Source organism: Podarcis gaigeae (genome assembly GCF_964106915.1).
Source record: "Podarcis gaigeae genome assembly, chromosome: 1".
Lineage (NCBI taxonomy): Eukaryota > Metazoa > Chordata > Lepidosauria > Squamata > Lacertidae > Podarcis > Podarcis gaigeae.
The window spans coordinates 62552312-62571073 of NC_139678.1; the positions used below are offsets into that span (position 1 = coordinate 62552312).

General features: G+C 39.5%; 2 protein-coding genes across 5 annotated transcripts in view; one reads left to right on the top strand and one right to left on the bottom strand.

Annotated features, from left to right (window-relative positions):
- Positions 1–18762, top strand: part of ANO3 (anoctamin 3) — a 238002-nt gene that overhangs the window by 195835 nt on the left and 23405 nt on the right. For all 4 annotated transcript variants that reach the window (XM_083749885.1, XM_083749884.1, XM_083749886.1 and 1 more), the window contains one exon: positions 1387–1447. In XM_083749885.1, coding sequence (XP_083606011.1) covers positions 1387–1447 — 61 coding nt within the window. The remainder of the gene's footprint in view (positions 1–1386; positions 1448–18762) is intronic.
- On the bottom strand, positions 4276–18188 carry MUC15 (mucin 15, cell surface associated). The gene is made up of 4 exons (XM_083752320.1): positions 18041–18188; positions 10986–11725; positions 9331–9486; positions 4276–6282 (listed from the first exon to the last, which is right to left on the bottom strand). The coding sequence occupies exons 2-4, from the start codon at positions 11680–11682 to the stop codon at positions 6116–6118; spliced, it is 1020 nt and encodes a 339-aa protein (XP_083608446.1). The 5' UTR covers positions 11683–11725; positions 18041–18188; the 3' UTR covers positions 4276–6115.

Below are 18762 nucleotides of genomic sequence, written 5' to 3' on the forward strand. Positions count from 1 at the left end.
TTGCTATAAAACAAGCATTTATACATGAAGAAGTGTCCATGCACACGAAAGCATATACCCAGAACAAACTTAGTTGGTCTCTAAGGTGCTACTGGACAATTTCTTAATTTTTTTATTTATTGTGATAGGAAAACATAGGTTAGGTTATTTTTGGACTGAGGTTTTGGATTACATCATTCCTAACCATTAACCATGCTGCCTGGGGCATTGATGACAGTTGAAGTCCAACAACATCTAGAGGGCCACAGATTCCTTCTCCTTTTTCGAGTCCTTTTCAGAATTAAACAAAACCACACAAGCATCCAGTTCACTGAATGCGTGGTGGGGGAAGTAATAGCACCACTTTATTCTGTCTTCATCAGACCCCACCTGGAGTACTGTGTCCATTTCTGGGCACCACAGTTTAAGAAGGACATCAGGGTCTGGAAACCAAGATGGGTACATTTAGCCTAGGGAAGAGAAGACTGAGAAGTAATACAATAGCCACCTTCAAGTATCTAAAGGGCTGTTACAGTGAAGGTGGAGCAAGCATGCTTTCTGCTGCCCAAGAGCGTAGCCCCCAAACCAATGGATTCAAATTTCAAGAAAGGAAATTAAGCATTAGGAGGAGCTTCCTTGACAGTAAGAGCTGTTCATCAGTGGAATGGACGACCTCAGCAAGAAATAAAGCCTACTTCAGTGCAGTTCAGCTTGGCACCTGCCCTTTATCCTGCTCTTCACTGTAAGACAGTGTGCACTTGCTTTGGGGTGTTTTGCTGCCTGTTCTGCTTATGTTGTCCCTGGTGGTGCAACTATGAATAGGCAAATCCCCTGTTCACAACTGGCAGGAACAGTGCAGGGTGAAGAGATTAAGGAACAGGAAAAATTGGTGAGTAACCTGGATGAAAAGGGATTTCCTACGACAAACTTTCAGGTCTAGTAGATTCAAGGGCAGGGGAGAGAGGGAACGAAACCCCAATGAGGCATGTTTTCCTTTCTCACCCATGAGGATGGGGATTTGAGGAATCCTCTCCCCACACAGAGAGCTGTGGTACTGAGGAATTAGTGGAAGCTAGCATGGCAATTGCTTTAGGCCTTTGAGCCAGGATGGAGGTTTCCACGAGTGGATATGAAAATGAGCAGAGAATTAGCCTCCACAGCATTAGCCCAATGAGCTTATATAATAGATGTAATTTTATGCTTATTCCACTGCTGATCCTTTAATAGAGTTCATGAAGGCATGGCCCATGTTTAAACCCAATGAAATTATGCATCCACTTTACCCGAGTCTGTTTGCAATTGTTCAGTATTATGGCATTCTCTAATTAAGAACATATTAGCATATGGTAGATTTTTATTGCTTAATAATTCCATTACTTGCCTTATATTCTTTCATTTCCTTCTAAGGTTACACACTTATTTGATAATGGAGGGACTGTCTTCTTCGCCATTTTTATGGCTATATGGGGTAAGTGTTGTTGTTATTATTATTTCACCTGTTACTGTAAAATAAAAGGTATTATACTCAGCAAGTCTTAATTTGGAATGAACTTTAAAATGAGAATATACATTTTGAAGCTTTTATTGTCATGCTTGTTAGGGATGTAGATCTCTATACACAGCTGAAATAAGCCATTCAGGAACACAAATGACTGGGTAAATTACTCTAGTGCTAGAGAAACCTCTTCACTTTGCAGTCCATTGCAGTGTTATACTAGAGGTATATATGAGTTGTATCCAATGCTAGTCATACGCAGAATAGACCAGTTAATGAATGGAGGTGACTAATTTACAGCCATTAATTTCAATGAGTTTACTATGAGTATAGATTCATAGAGTTGGAAATGACTCTGAGGATCATCTAATCCAACTTGCTGCAATGCAGGAATCTCAGCTAAAGCATCCATGAAAGATGGCAATCCAACATCATATTACTATCTGTGTTCTTTAATCCATTGTTTTCCTAAAACATCCGTCCCATTTTAATCCTATAGTGTACAATGACAAAGAGCTTAAAGGTTAAAAAATAGCTTTATTGACATAGTTTACAAATATGTATTTATATGCATTTATCACAATCCCAGCTGCTGGGTTGGTGAAGGGGAAAGAGTGACTCTCCAAAAGCATCAAAATGTCATCAAAAATAAGCCACAATAATGATTCTATAGGCAAAGCTGGATATAGATCAACTCAGTAGACCAACATAAATCCACAGAAGTCCAAAACCAGGTGGGATACAAAGACAACCCCACTGGATTTGTAATACAGTACTTACATTTTCTACATTTAGTCTCTGACTCATAGTAGAATGGTTGCTGCTACTGTTGATTTATTTAAAGTCCCCTTTGCATTATTTACATACAGTGTGCAGGGCATGCTATTTCTAAAATTCATATAAGTATATCCTTAGGGTACCCTGTTGGGTAACCATCAGAGACATCCGATTCCCATAGTCTGCACATAACATGAATTTTCAGTCCGTATGTAGGCAGGAAGAACTGTGGGATCAATGCTGCCTTTACTGTCAACACGGCAGACTTCTAAGTCTCAATTTTTGGGAAGCATGAAGAGTTCTCTGGGGGAAAGGCACCTGCTATTTATTTATGCTCATCAAGATTGAACTGGAAAGCAGGCTTTACACAGGACAATTTGTTCAGCATTCTGTCTTGAAAGCTCTGTTTGCATTATCAAGGTCTGTCTCTAATCTCTTATTACTAGTAGTTGAGAGAGTAACAGGCTACAAATTCTCCCCTTCTGTTTCAGTTCATATGTCCAGTGTGAGTCAGTGCTGCATGACACCTAACTTTTAAAAAGCATAGAATAATATCTCAGCTTGCATGATGGGGGTCAACCCCAAAGGTCAAGACATCTTGTGCCTTGGTCTAATAATATTTAATAATAACGGTGGCAAATTCAGAAGCCAATGGAAATATTATTTTTCACATTTATATCCTTTTCTTCCATCAAGGGGCTCTGGGTAGCATTCAAGAAGCTATCTATTTTCTCTTCACAACAGCCCTGCAAGGTAGAGACTATATAGGGCTAGAGCCAGATTCCAGTAGGCCTTCAACCTGGGCTTCTGCCAATACTGCTATCTGCTATTTTAGCTGTTAAGCTGTGGGCGAACATATCAAACGACACAGCGATTCTTCAACAGCTCTTGTTTATTCAGAGGCCAGAATAGAATTGAACTGAAGAGCTCAGTCAGCCTGCTTATATAGAGCTCCAGAACAATGTAACTGTTGCAACTTTCTAAAACTATCCAATCACTGAATGTCACTTTCGATCCTTCATTTGCATACAAACCATCCAATCACTGAACGTCACTTTCGATCCTTCATTTGCATAACTATATACAGTATCTCCCTGCTGGCCCAGTACATAACAGTAGCCTCAGCCACAACCACTGTTTGTCACTCACTTCACCCTGCATCAGGGTGACACAGGCTGCTGCTGCTGTGCATACTACTGCCACTTTTGAAAGGGAGCCAAGCTGGTGATCTGCTCTGATGTGCAGCGTGGTGACATTTAGTCTTCCAAAATGCAGTGCCCTACTAGACATCAGTATATTGCATTTTGGATGATCAAAATACACAGTGGATTGGAGCCAAGCACCCATGCAGCTCCCATTCTAAACTACTGTTGCCACTACCACCAACCAAAAGCACCATGTCTGGAGAGAATGAAGTGAGACAGCAAAAGGTTCCATGCTATGGCTCAGTGGTAGCAGAGGCACTGACACTTCATGGTAGTCCCAGTGGAGTGACAGTGTTGGCGACAGGCTCTCCTAAGTCTTTGGGGGCCTTGGCAAGTGTTCATTCACGTCGGCCCCTGATGCTGGGCTTAGACTCTGTTTTCCCGCAGTTTATCCAGCAAGTTCCCAGACTAAACTGAGATCTGATGACACTCCACCCTGGCTCTCAGTGCTCTTTCATATAGCAAGCATTTCCTGCATGTACAGTGGTGCCCCGCAAGACGAATGCCTCGCAAGACGAAAAACCCGCTAGACGAAAGGGTTTTTCCGTTTTGGAGGCGCTTTGCAAAACGAATTTCCCTATGGGGTTGCTTCACAAGACGAAAAAATCTTGCGTCCCCCAGCAGTTTTTTTCTTGCTTTTTTCGCCCTTTTCCTAAGCCGCTAAGCCGCTTATCAGCTGTTCCGCTGATAAGCCGCTTAACAGCACTAATCCGCTAAGCTGTCAATGGGCTTGCTTCGCAAGATGAAAAAACCGCTAGACGAAGAAAATTGCGGAACGGATTAATTTCGTCTAGCGAGGCACCACTGTAGCAGGGAAGTGTGTTGTTCTTCTCAGATAAAAGATACTTGGCAAATTTTAGGACACATGTTTCGGGATGAATTTGGTGTTCCCTATCTTGCATTGCTATTGAGAAGCATCTCTTTTGTCACATAGTTTCCTTGGCGCCTTGTGATCCCAAGCACTAGAGTTAAAGCAATCTCACTTCTCTTGGCAGTCTAGCCTGTGTGGAATACAATATGTAATACATTGCTTTGGTTTTTGTTTTATTTTCCATTATCCTAGTTTATTACTCCCTTCTTCCACACGCATCTGTGATAAATGACAATTTGCTCTCCTTGCATGTAAGGCCAAACTAACTGTACGCAATGGTGAAGGTAATTTAGACAAAAATTTGTTGTTTAAAAGCAGCCAAGGGGAAACCAAACAGCCTCAAAACTGAGGGGAATGGGGAGCGCCCTTTGATTCTCCTCCTGGGTCCAGACAATAACTACTTCTGATGCCGATGGGATCTTGCATTAAATTGAAAGCTGAAAAAAGCCATTTTTGTTGAGACGGTGGCATTCAGATTGGTGTTGCAGTAAGAGAAAAGACAGGCTCTTTGCCCGGACAGCTGGGCTGATTGTTCATTGGCCAGTCCAGTCATACTTCGTTGACAAGATGTGGCAAAATGAGGACAGGGATGTGAGCATCCCAATGAAACGAATGGACTGTAGTTGGGAAGAACGTACATTCTGACCTCCAGCTGAATCCATGTCAAATTGTGTATTCTAATCCACATTCATATTGCACAATGCATTTCTTTCCATGTGCAACTGAATGCATTCCTATAATATATGTGCTAATCTGAACTGAGGCCAGAATGTTGCTTTTTTGGCAAGATGGGGAGCACCAGCTCTGCTTCTCCACCCACTCTTGCCATGTAGATCCCAGAATGTTGCCCATAAGGTATTGTGGCCCCTGGGCAAAAAAACAAAAACTACAAAATCCTACCCCCACCTCTGTGCCAGTTCCTTGATTAAAGTGCTTTATGCATTTGTAGAACATAATTGGCTTGCCCACTTTTTCCCCATTCATGGCATTTCCCCTAGAGTAAAAACAACATGCATGCCATAATTGATTTGCTAAAATAGCCTAAAGTCCATCCAGTCCAACATTCTAGCAGCAGCCAAGCAGATGGTCATGGAAGTTGACAAGCCAGGCATCCTCTCTTGTTTATGTCCAGCATCCGGCAGTCTAAACATACTGACTGTGAGCCTAGGAAATGCATTCTGCTATCACAGTGAACTACTACATAAAGAGCTATCCTTTGTGATCTTTCAAAGTCGTCTAAGCTTTTTCAGAGCTCATGCCTATCGTATCTGGTGGTAACAAATTGGGTTAGATAGTTAAGACTTAAGTTAAATAATACAGTTGAAACAGATGAAGAAAGACATGAACTGAGAATTGGTTCACACATGCAAGGTCATTGACTGATGAGAGGATAGCATTGGTACCATATTTGTGTCACTGACGTACTACAGATCCAAAAATGTAGGTAGAATGTTCTTATTCCTCATTGCTTAAAGCACAATTCTTTGCCATAGAATCAGTTTGGACCTGTGTGTTAGCAATGGAATTGATGACTCAGTAAAGGGCATTGATATGTGAACCATCCAAAACACAATGCACACAAAAGTGAATTTCTGGGCATATAAATTTGTAAACGTGGCTAACAAGCATTGCCTCGCTTAGATTATTGAAAACTGTACATATCAACAGGCAGAGGGCTGGTGCCACACACACACACAAAAATCTTTCAAACCATTTGACCTGATCTTTAAACGCAAGAAGAAGAAACCATGGGTGTGAGGTGTTTTGTTTTGACACAAGTTATTCACACTACTGTGCTGAAGGTTGTGATGCGGACATGTCATTCATTTGAATTGCATCATAGGGAGATTCTTTGCTGCTCTGGGCTGCTGTCTCGTTGACTGTTGTAGGGCTGTAGTATGACAGATTTCCAAAGCTTGCACCGTAAGGCTCAGACACATTGTCTAGTCGTAGAACTGCAAAATAAATGTAGACAGATATTTATAGGGTTCTGAACAATGCTTCCTTTGAATAGAATGTTAAAAAGGTCCTTGAATGATTTATTTTATCTCAGGATGCATCTGACTAAGGAAGTATTTCTACTCTTGCCAATTGTAGGTGTTGGGATGTGTATGGAATAAAATGTGATTAAACATCAAGCTCCATTCACACTTGCTCATGTGTGGATACACTCATGGCTGGAAATGTCATGTGTGAATAATTAATACTGAGGAACAGAATTGGAATTGCTTCAAGACTCTAGAGCGACTCAGCAGCAGTAAATCTCTCTTTTTCTTAGGTGACTAACATAACGGTTTGGGATATAAGTGTGGCTTGCAAAAGCATTTCCATTTTTAAAAATAGTTTAAAATATGTCAGAAGTATGAAAATAAGGCCTTGATCAAAATCATATAGTAGTCAATGGGAGGCTCTCTAATCACTTTGACAGACTGGAGTTTTGCTACAAAATGCAGCTATTATTTTTATCCCACCCATTTCCCATGAGATCAGAGTGGCATTTTTAGTCTCACAACAATCCAGTGAGATAGGATGGGCAATAGACAGATAGATACTCTCCAAAGGCTGACCTGTGAGTGCCATAACTGAGCATGGACTCATAAGAGTATTTACCACTTATACATATCCAGCTATCTAACCACCTCACCACACTGGCCAGGGCATGAAGTTTTCAGTCAGTTATTATGGTGCAAGCAACAACCATCCACTTTCAAAAAATACAACACAAACTTGCCAACTCCTTTCCCATATATTTTCTCTCATGCTCATCTTCCTCAATACAGGTGTTGCTGAAGCACTATATTTTGGCAACTACAAGTCTCCTTCTCCTCTAACCATTATAGGGGCTGCTATACAGGACTTCCTTGCTCAGGCCAAGAAAACGGATGCAAATGAACCCTTCTAGCTTTGTAGAACTAATCTATGAGCAGATGTTTCTGCAGCATGTTTTTTCCTTGGTCCTTACCTTGCCTGTAGAGTTGGCTCAGATGTAACACTGACCCATAGCTTAGTGTGGTGAGAAAATATGACCATCTCTGGCTCATGCACTTCCTCTCCTTCATGTCATCCAGACCTGACACATTCTAGTTAATCATAACGACAACTGAACAGAGGCAGCCTGTCCAGTTTCGCCACCTGGGGGGAAATGGGAAGATGTTTCCCTCCCCCCTCTGCTGCCTCACTGCTGAAGCCTTTGTTTACCTGGGTCACACAGTGGTGGCTTCCAGTGAGTGGTGGCAGCAGGGGTGAGTGGGGCACCCACAGTGGTGCTGCCCAGCAGGATTCTGCCACCTGAGGTGGTTGCCTCAGTCTGCCTCCTGCGTGGGCCAGCCCTGCAGCTGAAATAAGCCAACTTAAACCATAGTTTAAGATCAACCACGGTTTAGGTTTAAGATGCTAAACTGTGATTAATATAAAACAGAAGTAGTAGGTCCTGACCTTTCATCATAACTTCACCAGAAGGGGAAGGGAAACATGTGAGCCCAAGCCTCTTGCTTGTGGTGCTACATGATTTAGCATTGCAGGTAGATGCTGCACTTCCCATAGAGTGGAAATCCAGAGGAATGGAGGAGAGAAAAATGCCTGATCTTTTCTAGGTGCTAAATCACTGGGGCAACCATCACAAATGCTTTCCTTCCCCCCTGACTAAAAGGCAAGAAAGAAGCAAGATTAGACTACTTTCGAACTGGAATCCACTTCTAATCAATTGATGGAGGTTTAGTGCCTCAAATAAACATGTCAAGATAGCTAAGAGAAAGAACAAATCATTGTTTCTACACCTAGCCCTAAAGGGGCCATTGAGCTTCTCCTGTGCTGTTGAATGCAAGTTAGAAAGCAGAATAAATCCATGTTAAAACTGAATGTTTTAATACAGTTAATATGGGTTTAGCATTCAGTTGTCAAAACAATGCAGGAAATGCAAATACATTTTTTGTGTCATGTGATAAAATATTTGACATTTGAATGGATAGTTTGTTTCTAATGGTTGTTTATTGCACAGGAAACGACCAAAAGCAAGAGCACATTAATTTGGATTTGGGTGACATCTCCTTACAAGAATTTATACTGCTTTCTTTGCTATGATGTGTCCAGGTTTGTGTTTACGGAGCAGCTTGTAACAGCATTTTATGGGCAATCTTTTTCTCTGAACATATCATTCCGTAACCTATTGTTACAGAGAAGAGCTATCTGCTTCAGGAATAATGTAGATGGATGCCCATTAAAGACTTCATTCTGACTGCTTTATTGCTGCTCATAATTGGAGAGGGCATAATATCACCAATAATGTGATCCAGGCATAATGTGCCTGGATTTCAGAGGGAAAATGTGGACATTTTAGTGCCACAGTTGTATAGATAATAGAAGCGGGATAACAAACCTAATGAGCAGTGTTTCAAGTTTTGTTCTGAAACATCATGACAGAGCATTTTTTTCTGGTAGTATTTTATTTTTAAGGAAAATTAAAATGAGTGTATTTTGAGCATGAAATCTGCATTTGGTAAGGGAAGCCAATTGAATTTGTAAATTACATTTTCTGCTTCTGCAGATGTCCTTGCAGTTTGACCACAATAAATGCAATCATGTAAGCATAATATCATATATGAGAACAGCCTGGCTTCCCTTCAAGCAACACAAACAAATAAATCTCATTTTCCTACACAAATGTGGATAGCAAGGCATTGAACTGCAATGTGTATAAAGTGTTGGTGTTGATATGTTTTCCAGTAGTATGGATTGTGTTTTGCTTTTATTACCTGCTTCCATTGAAGCATGAGTAAAAGCATACGTGCAGAATAATCTGATCCTTTCCTTTCTGCAGTCTAAAGTTTGGATGCCATTTTTAGCAGAAGATTCAGTATTTAAGTACCTCCTTTGAAGTCCAGACAATTGGTATGTTCTCAGGATGATCTCTGTGCTATTAAAATCTCAAAGCTATCTCAAAATGATTACAATAAAATGAAATCTGTGTGACCATAATGTCTCAGTTCATTTTGCTGTTTCATTACCTGGATCATTCCTCATGTCATCATAAAGTCGCTGATGTGCAAATGAGTCCGTTTTTCTCTTCCCACACATGAAATACCCCACCAGAGAGATTAATGCACACCCTAGAATTGCTCCTACTATTGCACCAAACACTACAGCTCCATTACTATGGTTTTCTGAAAAACAAAAACAAAATGGATTTTTAAGCAAACTTATAACTTTCACAAGCAGCTCTGGAAAATAATCCCTGAATGTTAGGGGTTTGGGAGCAGAGAGAGACTATATAGTCATCCCAAATAATGACTGGCAACTGAGCGAAGGCAAAATGTCTAGATCCCTGATAAAATCTGAACATCCAATCAGAGTTTATGATCCAAAACATTCACTTCTACATATAACTCTAAGTCATTTTAAAGAAACTATTATGAAAACAGTTTATCATATATCATTTATTATTTATTTATTTATTTATTTATTTATTTATGATATTTTTGTTCTTCCCTAAAACTAAAGTTGTGTAGATAGAATTGTCACAATTCAACATGAACAATAGAATTGCAGTATGAAACACAGTGCAGGACAGATTAAGGAGTAAAATTAAATGCAAACAAGACTTAATCTGTTTAGTAAGTAATATGATATTCACACATCTGTCTATCTATTCCACTTTTTATACTGAAATTATTTCCTGTCCATCAGAATCAGAAGTATAGGCTGCACCTATTATAGACTTTTTGTGTGAAAAAGAAAATGAATTTATTATATCTGTGTTTGAGGACTGAAGAAAATATTGGTTTATAGAAAGCAAAATTGTTGGGTGCTATCTTGGAGCAGATGTTTTGGATAATTTAGATGAAGAACCAGAAGTTCTCTTCTTTCTTATTTTACGCTTTCCTTTTTTCACCGTCTGGTTTGTGTTTTTATTTAGATTAATTTCTTTTATCTTTGATAAAAAGATATTGGAAATTTGATTTTTAACAGTTGTATATTTTCTTTCCAACGTTAATAAAATCTAAATGGAAAAAAGAAGTGTAGGCTGCATAGTTTGGTTACAAACTTTGTAGCACATTTTATACCCTGTATTGGTATTTTCTGTTGACATATTCTTTATAGCAGCATTTGGATTGCGGGGGATAGACATTGTCAGAACTCTGAAGACAAGTTGAGAAATTATGAAAGCAATGTTCTTTCTTCAGAACAGGCTGTACAATCTGCACTAAATAAGCTTTTCTTCCCTATAAACCAGGACCACATGCAAAAATAAAATAGAACCTATGGGTGGTATTCAACTAAATCTTATAAAGACTAGACCTATGAAATTAATGAAGATGACTGTTAGCTCTATTAATTTCAATGAGTCTGCTCTGAGGAAAACTTAGTTGACTATCCTTCCTTGGTGCACTGATGTTCTTCAGAATTAGTTCACTCAGACATAATGCTACATTGAAAAAGATGTCCTTTTATTTCAATTTTACCATTATTAGAATGCATGTAAATGTAAACTAGAATCCTGTCAGGTTTTTCTTCTGCAAAATAAATAGCTCAACTTCTGTAACTCCTTTTAAAACTGAGCCAGCTGCAACAGTGGGTCTAATAAAATCTATCTACTCTGGGTGGACTATGGTAATGTAGATACTATTATTGAGTGGTGAAATATTCTTCAAAAATAAGGTACCTTTTTGGGGTTCTCTTGCTTCTGCCAACCCATCAGTAAAACTGGAGTACAGACTCGTGGTTTGCAAACTTATCTGTAAATCTGTTGTAACACTGTTGATCTTAGTACTTGGTGACATGGTTGATGTATTTGGCATGCTACTGGTAGGATGAACTGTTATGCCATTAATTTGAGTTCCATTAGAAGAGACAATGGTCGTAGAACTGACATTATAGTTGGCTGTGGTGGAGTTGTTCAATGCTTTCTCTGTTGAATTGATGTACGTTGTGACTGAATAGTTTTCAGAGATTGTGAACAGGCCACTGCTGACTGTAGGTATCTCTGAAGGAGCTGATGTTCCATTGATTATTGCAGAAGTCTGATTTGAATCTTTTGTTGTAAGATTCAGCTGATGTGCCGTTGAAGATAGCCAAGTATTAAGGAGTGTCACACTGCTGCTTTGGGTACTGCTTTCCATCACCATATTTTTTGTTGTGTTGTCATCAGTGTCTGTTGGTGATGTAAGAGTTACAGAAGGAGTTCTTCCAGAAGATACAGATTTATTGGATGATTTATTTATAAATATAGTAGAACTCATGGTTGTGTTATTTAAGCTGCTTGTAGTGGCTGCGATACTTAGCGCATTGACACCAGCATTTCTGGTTGACTGCAAGTTAGCCAACAGCAAAATGAACATAATTTCTTCTGGGATCATCATTTTCCCTCCACAGGTATGATACTTATTTCTTGATATGATGAACCTGTAAAAAAGTTCAGAGTTTATATTTATCTTTATATTGCATCTTTTTTATGTTAAAAAAGTCACAGAGATTCACTGAATTGAAGATCGAAATTAATAAATACGCAAAGGATATCTTGCAGTTCTCATTCTGGTTGTTTCAGTTGTGGTCAAATACTAGGTTTGCCCTTTTATAAACTTTGTGTTTTCATGGATTCACTGGTACACTATAGACCAAGATATTGCAGGGTATCCCAATCTTCTGTAAAAAGAGTCGATGAATATATGTGGCTTACACTCAGGATCTGACTGACTCCCATATTTGGGGCTAAGAAGGAAACGTTATGCAGGTCTAAACTGCCCAATTCCAGTACTTGCACAATAACAAGTTTAGGTGTGAGTGGGAAAAGAGCAGTGTGTGGTCACTCCCAGTCAGCTGATGCAATTAATGGCAGTATGAAGGACTGGAGTTACCATCACTCTGCTTGTTCCTTGAAAAATTGGAGTCCCAACTACTAAATTCAACACTTGTCTACTGTAATAGCTTTTTCTCAAAACTTTGCAATTTAAGAACACATTTCTCTTTTTCAAGATAGCAGGATGGTTTGGTCTTATAGACAAGGCCTAATAGCTGTCATTATTCTTGAGCTAGACATAGGGTCATTTTATAGGAATGTATTTTAAAAATGTATTGCCTTTCTCATTGTGTATTATCAGAAATTGTTTTCTGTAAGATTGGTTTCTCTTCTCCGAGCTTTCTGATAGCACAGCTAAGGGACACCAAAAAAAAAAAAAGGAACAAATGTCCTGGTCAGTTTTCAGATCCCATAACTGTCTAAAAGAAACCTCACTTTCCTCAGCTACCTTTCTTGTTTCAGTACATTCTGGTAACTTTTTAAGTTTGGTGATACTGGGGTAAGTCTCTTCAGTGGACAGAACAGATTTGTTAATCACTCAATTTTGTGAATCACACAAAATTGTGTGATTAATGCTTTATTGCATCATTGCATTATCTTTCCCCTTTTGTGGTCTTGGCAGAATTGTGCTCATAAATTACTTTATTCCCATCAGGCAAATCACCATAGCCCCCCTCCATACATTACTTGTGTGTAGGGCTATGCATGTATAGGAGTCCTATTCACTAAAGTACACACATGGAGCCTGGATGTTTGCATAGGAAAAACCTACGTTCATAAGCTCCCATTGGCAGATGTTTATGCTCAAGACGAGGACCTCAGGGGAAAGAGAACAGCATGATATGAAAAACAGGGGTGAAGGGATCTTGTATCTCCTCTTAGTTAGGCACCATGTCAACTGTACATGTTGGTGCCTGTTTTCAAAGTATGTTGCATATGTCACAGGCAACTTCAGTCAAATTTACAAAAAAAAATCACTCTTTTTATTTGCTTGTAAATATTTTGCCCACATAGCTGAATATAAAAGAAAAGCAAATTATTTGCTGCAATTACTTTGTTCAAAATATGGCTGCAATTCTTGTGAAATGAGTCAAAGCAGAAGAGACAAATCATTATTTGGCTGATTCCCCACCCTGCATAAGTGGCGGTATTCAAGATGTAATTAATCTGCCTATCCTGAGTTCCAAGCCCTCTGACTGAATGAACAAAAACATTTGTCATACCTTGTGACTGCATTCCCTCTCCCCCCCCCCCGCTATAACCGATACTTTAAAGAACCACAGGAAGAACAAATAAAACACCGAGTGAGCTTTTAGCAAGCTCTCAAATATTCCTTTCTCTTCATAGCCATACTTGTTGTTTGCCTTTCTGGCGCAACCCGCTCTGCTTTCCATCAATAGCCATTTCATTACTACACAAAGTGAGTTTTGTCATTTTTGTTTTTATTTCACCTTGGCTGTAATTTGAAACCCCCACAGGAAATTACCCAAAGTTCACTTAACTAAAGCTTTCATTTACAGGGCATGATGCTGAAATCGCTGTACTTGCAACACAAAAGTCTCTCTCTTTTTTTTGTTCCATCCACTATAATTTTCCACTTGGAAAACGGGGGACTCAGAAAAAGAGAAATAGTTGAGTTTATTTTTAGTTATGTGTTTCCCAGAAATCCTTTCATGTGTAATAATAAACCGGTTTCTTGTTCTTTCGTTTAACATTTCTCGGCATGCGCATGCCCGCAGATATAATGCTGAAATGCAGGAATCAGCTGATCTGGCTTTTGTCCTTTACTTCTGATTTGAGTTTTGCCTCTTTCTCTCCAACAAGGTTGCTTACAAAGGGTCACTTTAGCACCCAGTAATAACTTAAACCAAAATAACTTCTTCTTTTTTAAAGACACTGATGTTTATCATTTCATTTCTCTGTAGCACAAATTCTTTATGAACAGGTGGAACCCTAATTACACCTCATTCCCACCAATGACATTCACCATGGGAGGAACCTCCAAGTTCACAGGAAGTGAATCAATGAATAACAATTACTGGTGGGGAGCAACAGGAGAGAAGGACTATTGCCTTCACACCATGCTTACAGCTTCTCAGAAGCATTAGATTAGCCATTGTAGGAAGCAGACTGCTAGGAGGACTTTTGGGTTAATCCACCAGGACTTCCCTTATAGTCTTATGGGATCTTGCTAGGCTACTTTTTAGCGGTGATTTAGTGTGATTACAACCCAAATGCTTCATGTATTTGCCCAATTTACTGCTTCTCCATGTTTACTGGTTCTCTCTCCCTTTTGTTTAAAAGAGGGGTGGTGGTGGTGGCTGTTGTAGTTATTATGAGATATGAGTTCTCAGCTGCTGTAGAATAATTTATTCTTCAACATATTCAAATATATAGCATTGTATCCAATTAACTTTTACTCAGATTACGCCCGTTGAAATTAATAGCCATGGCTAATTTGGGCCCATTAATTTCAATGTAAGATTAATTGAATTCAGCCCATATATTTTTCCATGTATAAGATGCCCAAATGTACAAGACAACCCCCCCCCCCTTTTAGCCCACAATTAAGAAATTAAGTTGTTTAGCTTTTGGGGGGGTGGGGAGGTAATTTCTGCCAATTGCTCACCCACCTGCCTGCCACTGCCAATCGCTTGCCACAGTCCCTGCCAATCACACACCTCACCGCAGCTGCCAATTGTCTGCCCGCTCACTGCCACCAGCAGCTCATCCACCCACTTGCTTCAGCCGCCAATCACCTACCCACCTCACCACAGCCGCCAATCACCTGCTCAGTTTCCGCAGCCACAGCCAATCGCCAGCAGGCCTTGCCACAGCCACCAATCACCTGCCCAATCGCCGCTGCCAGTCTCCTGCTGGCTGCTGCCATTAATCGCACACACACCCCCCTCTGCATTAACTATCCGTGTATAAGACGACAGCCGATTTTTGCCTTATTATTTTTTTTTTAGCAAAAAGCATCATCTTATACACAGAAAAATATGGTATTTCACATTTGCCCTGATTTTTTCCTTTCATGCTGAAATATTCCCACCTTGAAAATTATGGACCTGCATTTAGACAGCCTAAGTTGTGTGCAGGTTTCCAGCCCTAGTTTGGATTAAATTTATGGTAATATGATATGCATGGATCTCATGTCCAATAAAGACTGTTAATATCTCTCTACCCCCATTTATTTAATTGGTCTTCCTTTATCTTTAAAACTTACACTGGATTACAGCAGTAAAAATATGCAAAATACATGCCAATTAAACAACAACACAAATCAAAATTCACTAAAAGGTATTTCTAAGTTAAGAAATTAACATTAATTACCAAAGACTAACCCTCACTATAGTCAGGTTTGGGCTTTGGTGAGTCTCATAGGAAGAACATTCCAAAGTTCTGGGTGTCACTGTGGAATCTGATCTATGTGTCCTTGCTTCAGTGAGCATGAATAGGGACTATGCAAGGGAAAATTCAAAGCAGATGTAAATGATGAGACATTGAGGAAAATATGAATTCTTGTGAATTCAAATAAGGCATATGCCAATTAGAGTTTTGATTTATGAGAGCCAGCCATAATCATATATCTCCTCCCTCCCTCTCTCTCTTTCTGTGGTTGTGTGTGTCAGTTAAGGCACACCCATACCCAAGCAGACTACAAGGTCATGTAAACTACTAGGATTTTGTAGCAACTGCAAATAGTTTAGAGTCCTATTATCTTTGCAGGGTATACTTTATACACAGTAAGACTTCACTTAGCTTTGCAATAGCAAAATCACACGTGTGACGATCCCTTCACATGATACTTGTTTGATGGGGCATCATGTAATCGATAGGATTGCATTCTGCCTCTAGCCTTGCCCGGATAATTCCATAATCTCATTGGCCCTGGCCCTGCTATCCACATATTAGGATGAGATGCAGAAACCTACGCAAGTGGACTCCTATGCCCTGGAATGCTGCTAACACTTGTGCACTGGCAGAGCTGTGCATTATCAGTGGTGTGGTGAGAGGTGTGGCCAGGCAGCCCCTTTAAGCACATGATGCCTCTGTAAAGAGAAATTTCTCTGGGTATCTTTCCTCCATCTGAATGACTTTGGGCATGGTGAAAAGAGAGGTGTCGTTTCCTGCCTCTGCAACACTCTGTTGTCTTTGGCATGACACTTTCACACTTCCTGCCCTTACATTGTAAACTTACATATCTCCTGGGCATAGAGGTGAATTTTTCAATCGTTAAGCTATTGTAGAAGGAGAAAGTGGGAGGCACTCACTCTCCTTGTACCTAATGCACCTCATTCAGATTCATAGCCACCAATGATTTTTGTGTTAAAGCAGGCATGTCCAAAGTTCGTTTCGGGGGCCTAATTTGGCTCGCCGGTTGGTTCAATTTGGCCACTGTGGCTCAACAACTTCAATCCTTAAAAAATGGTCAACAGCTTTGGTTGGCCCTCACAGCCCTTCACTTCATCAAATCTGGCCCTCTTTGAAAAAAGTTTTGACACCACTGTATTAAGGTATAATGTCTGTGAACCAGCAGCCCTGCTCTCCGCAGTCTCCCGCTCCCCTGAACCAGTCCCAAACCACAATGTTAAAAGCTGATTTAAATTTTAAACATCATTAGTTTGGTAATGGTGGGGTTACCATGTCAATAACACACTGGTGCAGCTATCATGCCTGCTGTACTTCCTCTAGTATCATTATTCATAAAGGATAATAGTAAGCATGAAATAAAGTAAGTTAATGACCTTCGTACTTATATTGCGTCTACATATTGTCTTATATAGCTTGGTATTAGGAATGGGTGAATATGTCAATGTCAGTTCCTCATTTTTCCAATCTTAAATTCAGTCCTCTAGATTTCCACACCAGTTTATGAATTTTTGTATTAAATTAATAGCCCCATGAAAATTCATCAGTTGCAATGTAAATTTCTAATATGCACATTGTAATGCAGGCTTCCCTAGTCCAAAGCATTATTATTTGTTAATTTCACTACTATGTGAATCTTTATGCATGTGCTATTTTAGCATATGCATTTTGCACATATTACTTGACTTTGAGGGCAACATTGCAAAATTCAGAGAAGTGAACATTTCAAAATTTCAATTTCTGTATTGTCCCAGAAAGTGCAAACTAGGTAGCTTCATCTTTAAATGTGAACTGAATTTAATTTATTACCCCATCCCTACTTAGTATGTTCTAGTGATATAATTTAGCATATGGCTTGTAAAGGCTAAAATGCTACTTGACCATAATTGTTTGAAGACATTTTTTTTAAAAAAAAAATCCAGTCCAATCTCACTTTTTCTACCCCATCATTAACTCTCATTTGTGGGGCAGAGGAAGGTGTTTTTCCAGATAGTTTCCCCTCTCTGCGTTATACCAATGCTTAAATAGGAGAACTCCGATAATCTAGTATTTCTTTCCTGAGTACAGGTGCAACTTAGCCAGTGTATACATTCATAAACTACAGAGAAGTGTTGTCTTCTACATGCATTCTGTACAAGTTACTGCCCATGTTAAAGATGAAATACTAACTTTGAAACTTTCAGAAAGAACAGCAGACATTATAATGTTACTGAACAGTAAAAGGTCATTTGGGGTAGTGTTTATATACAGTTAACACATGCTAGAGTTTATCACTTTGAGAAATACTGCCATTTAAATTCCTTGAGACGTGCCTCCTCTTGCCCACTGCTTAGAAGTGAAGGAGAGGGGGAGATGTTGCAAGCAGAATGTAAGTTAAATGCAACTAGGAACATATCTTCAGATCTGTGCCAGGCCAGGGCATTACCTGGCCGATACAACTGTTAGTTTCTAACCAGGATCACTTACAGACAGAGACATTTTTGAAGAGCTAATGCAAGAGAATAGAAAGATCACTTGGTGAAAACCATTAACTAAAAGCCACTTACCTTTTCAGCTCAGCAGTAATATTTAGTAAGTTGTTGAAAAAACTCTCCCCCTACTTGGAGTGCAATAAGACTAGTCTGCTGAAAACTGTGCAATGCAGGTAATGTAAACGTGTCAGTGTTGTGGTGGTCAGGAATGCACAGTAGAAACGAAATTAGGTGGGGCTGCATTTCTCTGAGTGTAATAGAGCACCTGAGAACCAGAATGACCTGCTTCTCAGCTGTCTTGTTGAGACATAGCATTAGAGAGATCATAGAATTCGGAGCTTTCAGGATCAAGTGAACAGGTCATTTTGTTGCTGCGGGAAAGACTACCAGGGGCTGCTGTAAGATGAACGGTTTTTAGGAGTTCGGCATTTAGGTTTTAAAAAATATACATTCAATGAACCGTCATTATTTTATAGGAGGCTTGTAGAAATTTTGGAGGGAACTTTATTGCTACTCAAAATGTGCCCCAAAGCTGAAATCCCAAGAGATGTGAGTCAACATACTTTCTCTTCTTAAAGGGAAGGAATGAATACAGTACTAAAGTATTAGGAACAACAACAAAAGTGTTGCCAGAGACTTAGCTAACTTGCTAGTGGCATATATCAGCTTCTGATTTAAAGGGCACTGTCATTAAAAATTCTTATCTACATTTTGTAAGCAGAATGCTAATTAAAAGGTGAATCGAAAGAAAGAAAGAAAGAAAGAAAGAAAGAAAGATCAGTTTTTCACTTTATACT

What these genes read in the sequence shown, in the direction of transcription:
- MUC15 (XM_083752320.1), bottom strand. Translation starts at nt 11,682, where the DNA reads ATGATGATCCCAGAAGAAATTATGTTCATTTTGCTGTTGGCTAACTTG. An exon ending in AGCAAGAGAACCCCAAAAAG is followed by an intron (nt 9,487 to 10,985) that starts GTACCTTATTTT and finishes TTTGTTTTTCAG; the next exon opens with AAAACCATAGTAATGGAGCT. An exon ending in TGACATGAGGAATGATCCAG is followed by an intron (nt 6,283 to 9,330) that starts GTAATGAAACAG and finishes TTTATTTTGCAG; the next exon opens with TTCTACGACTAGACAATGTG.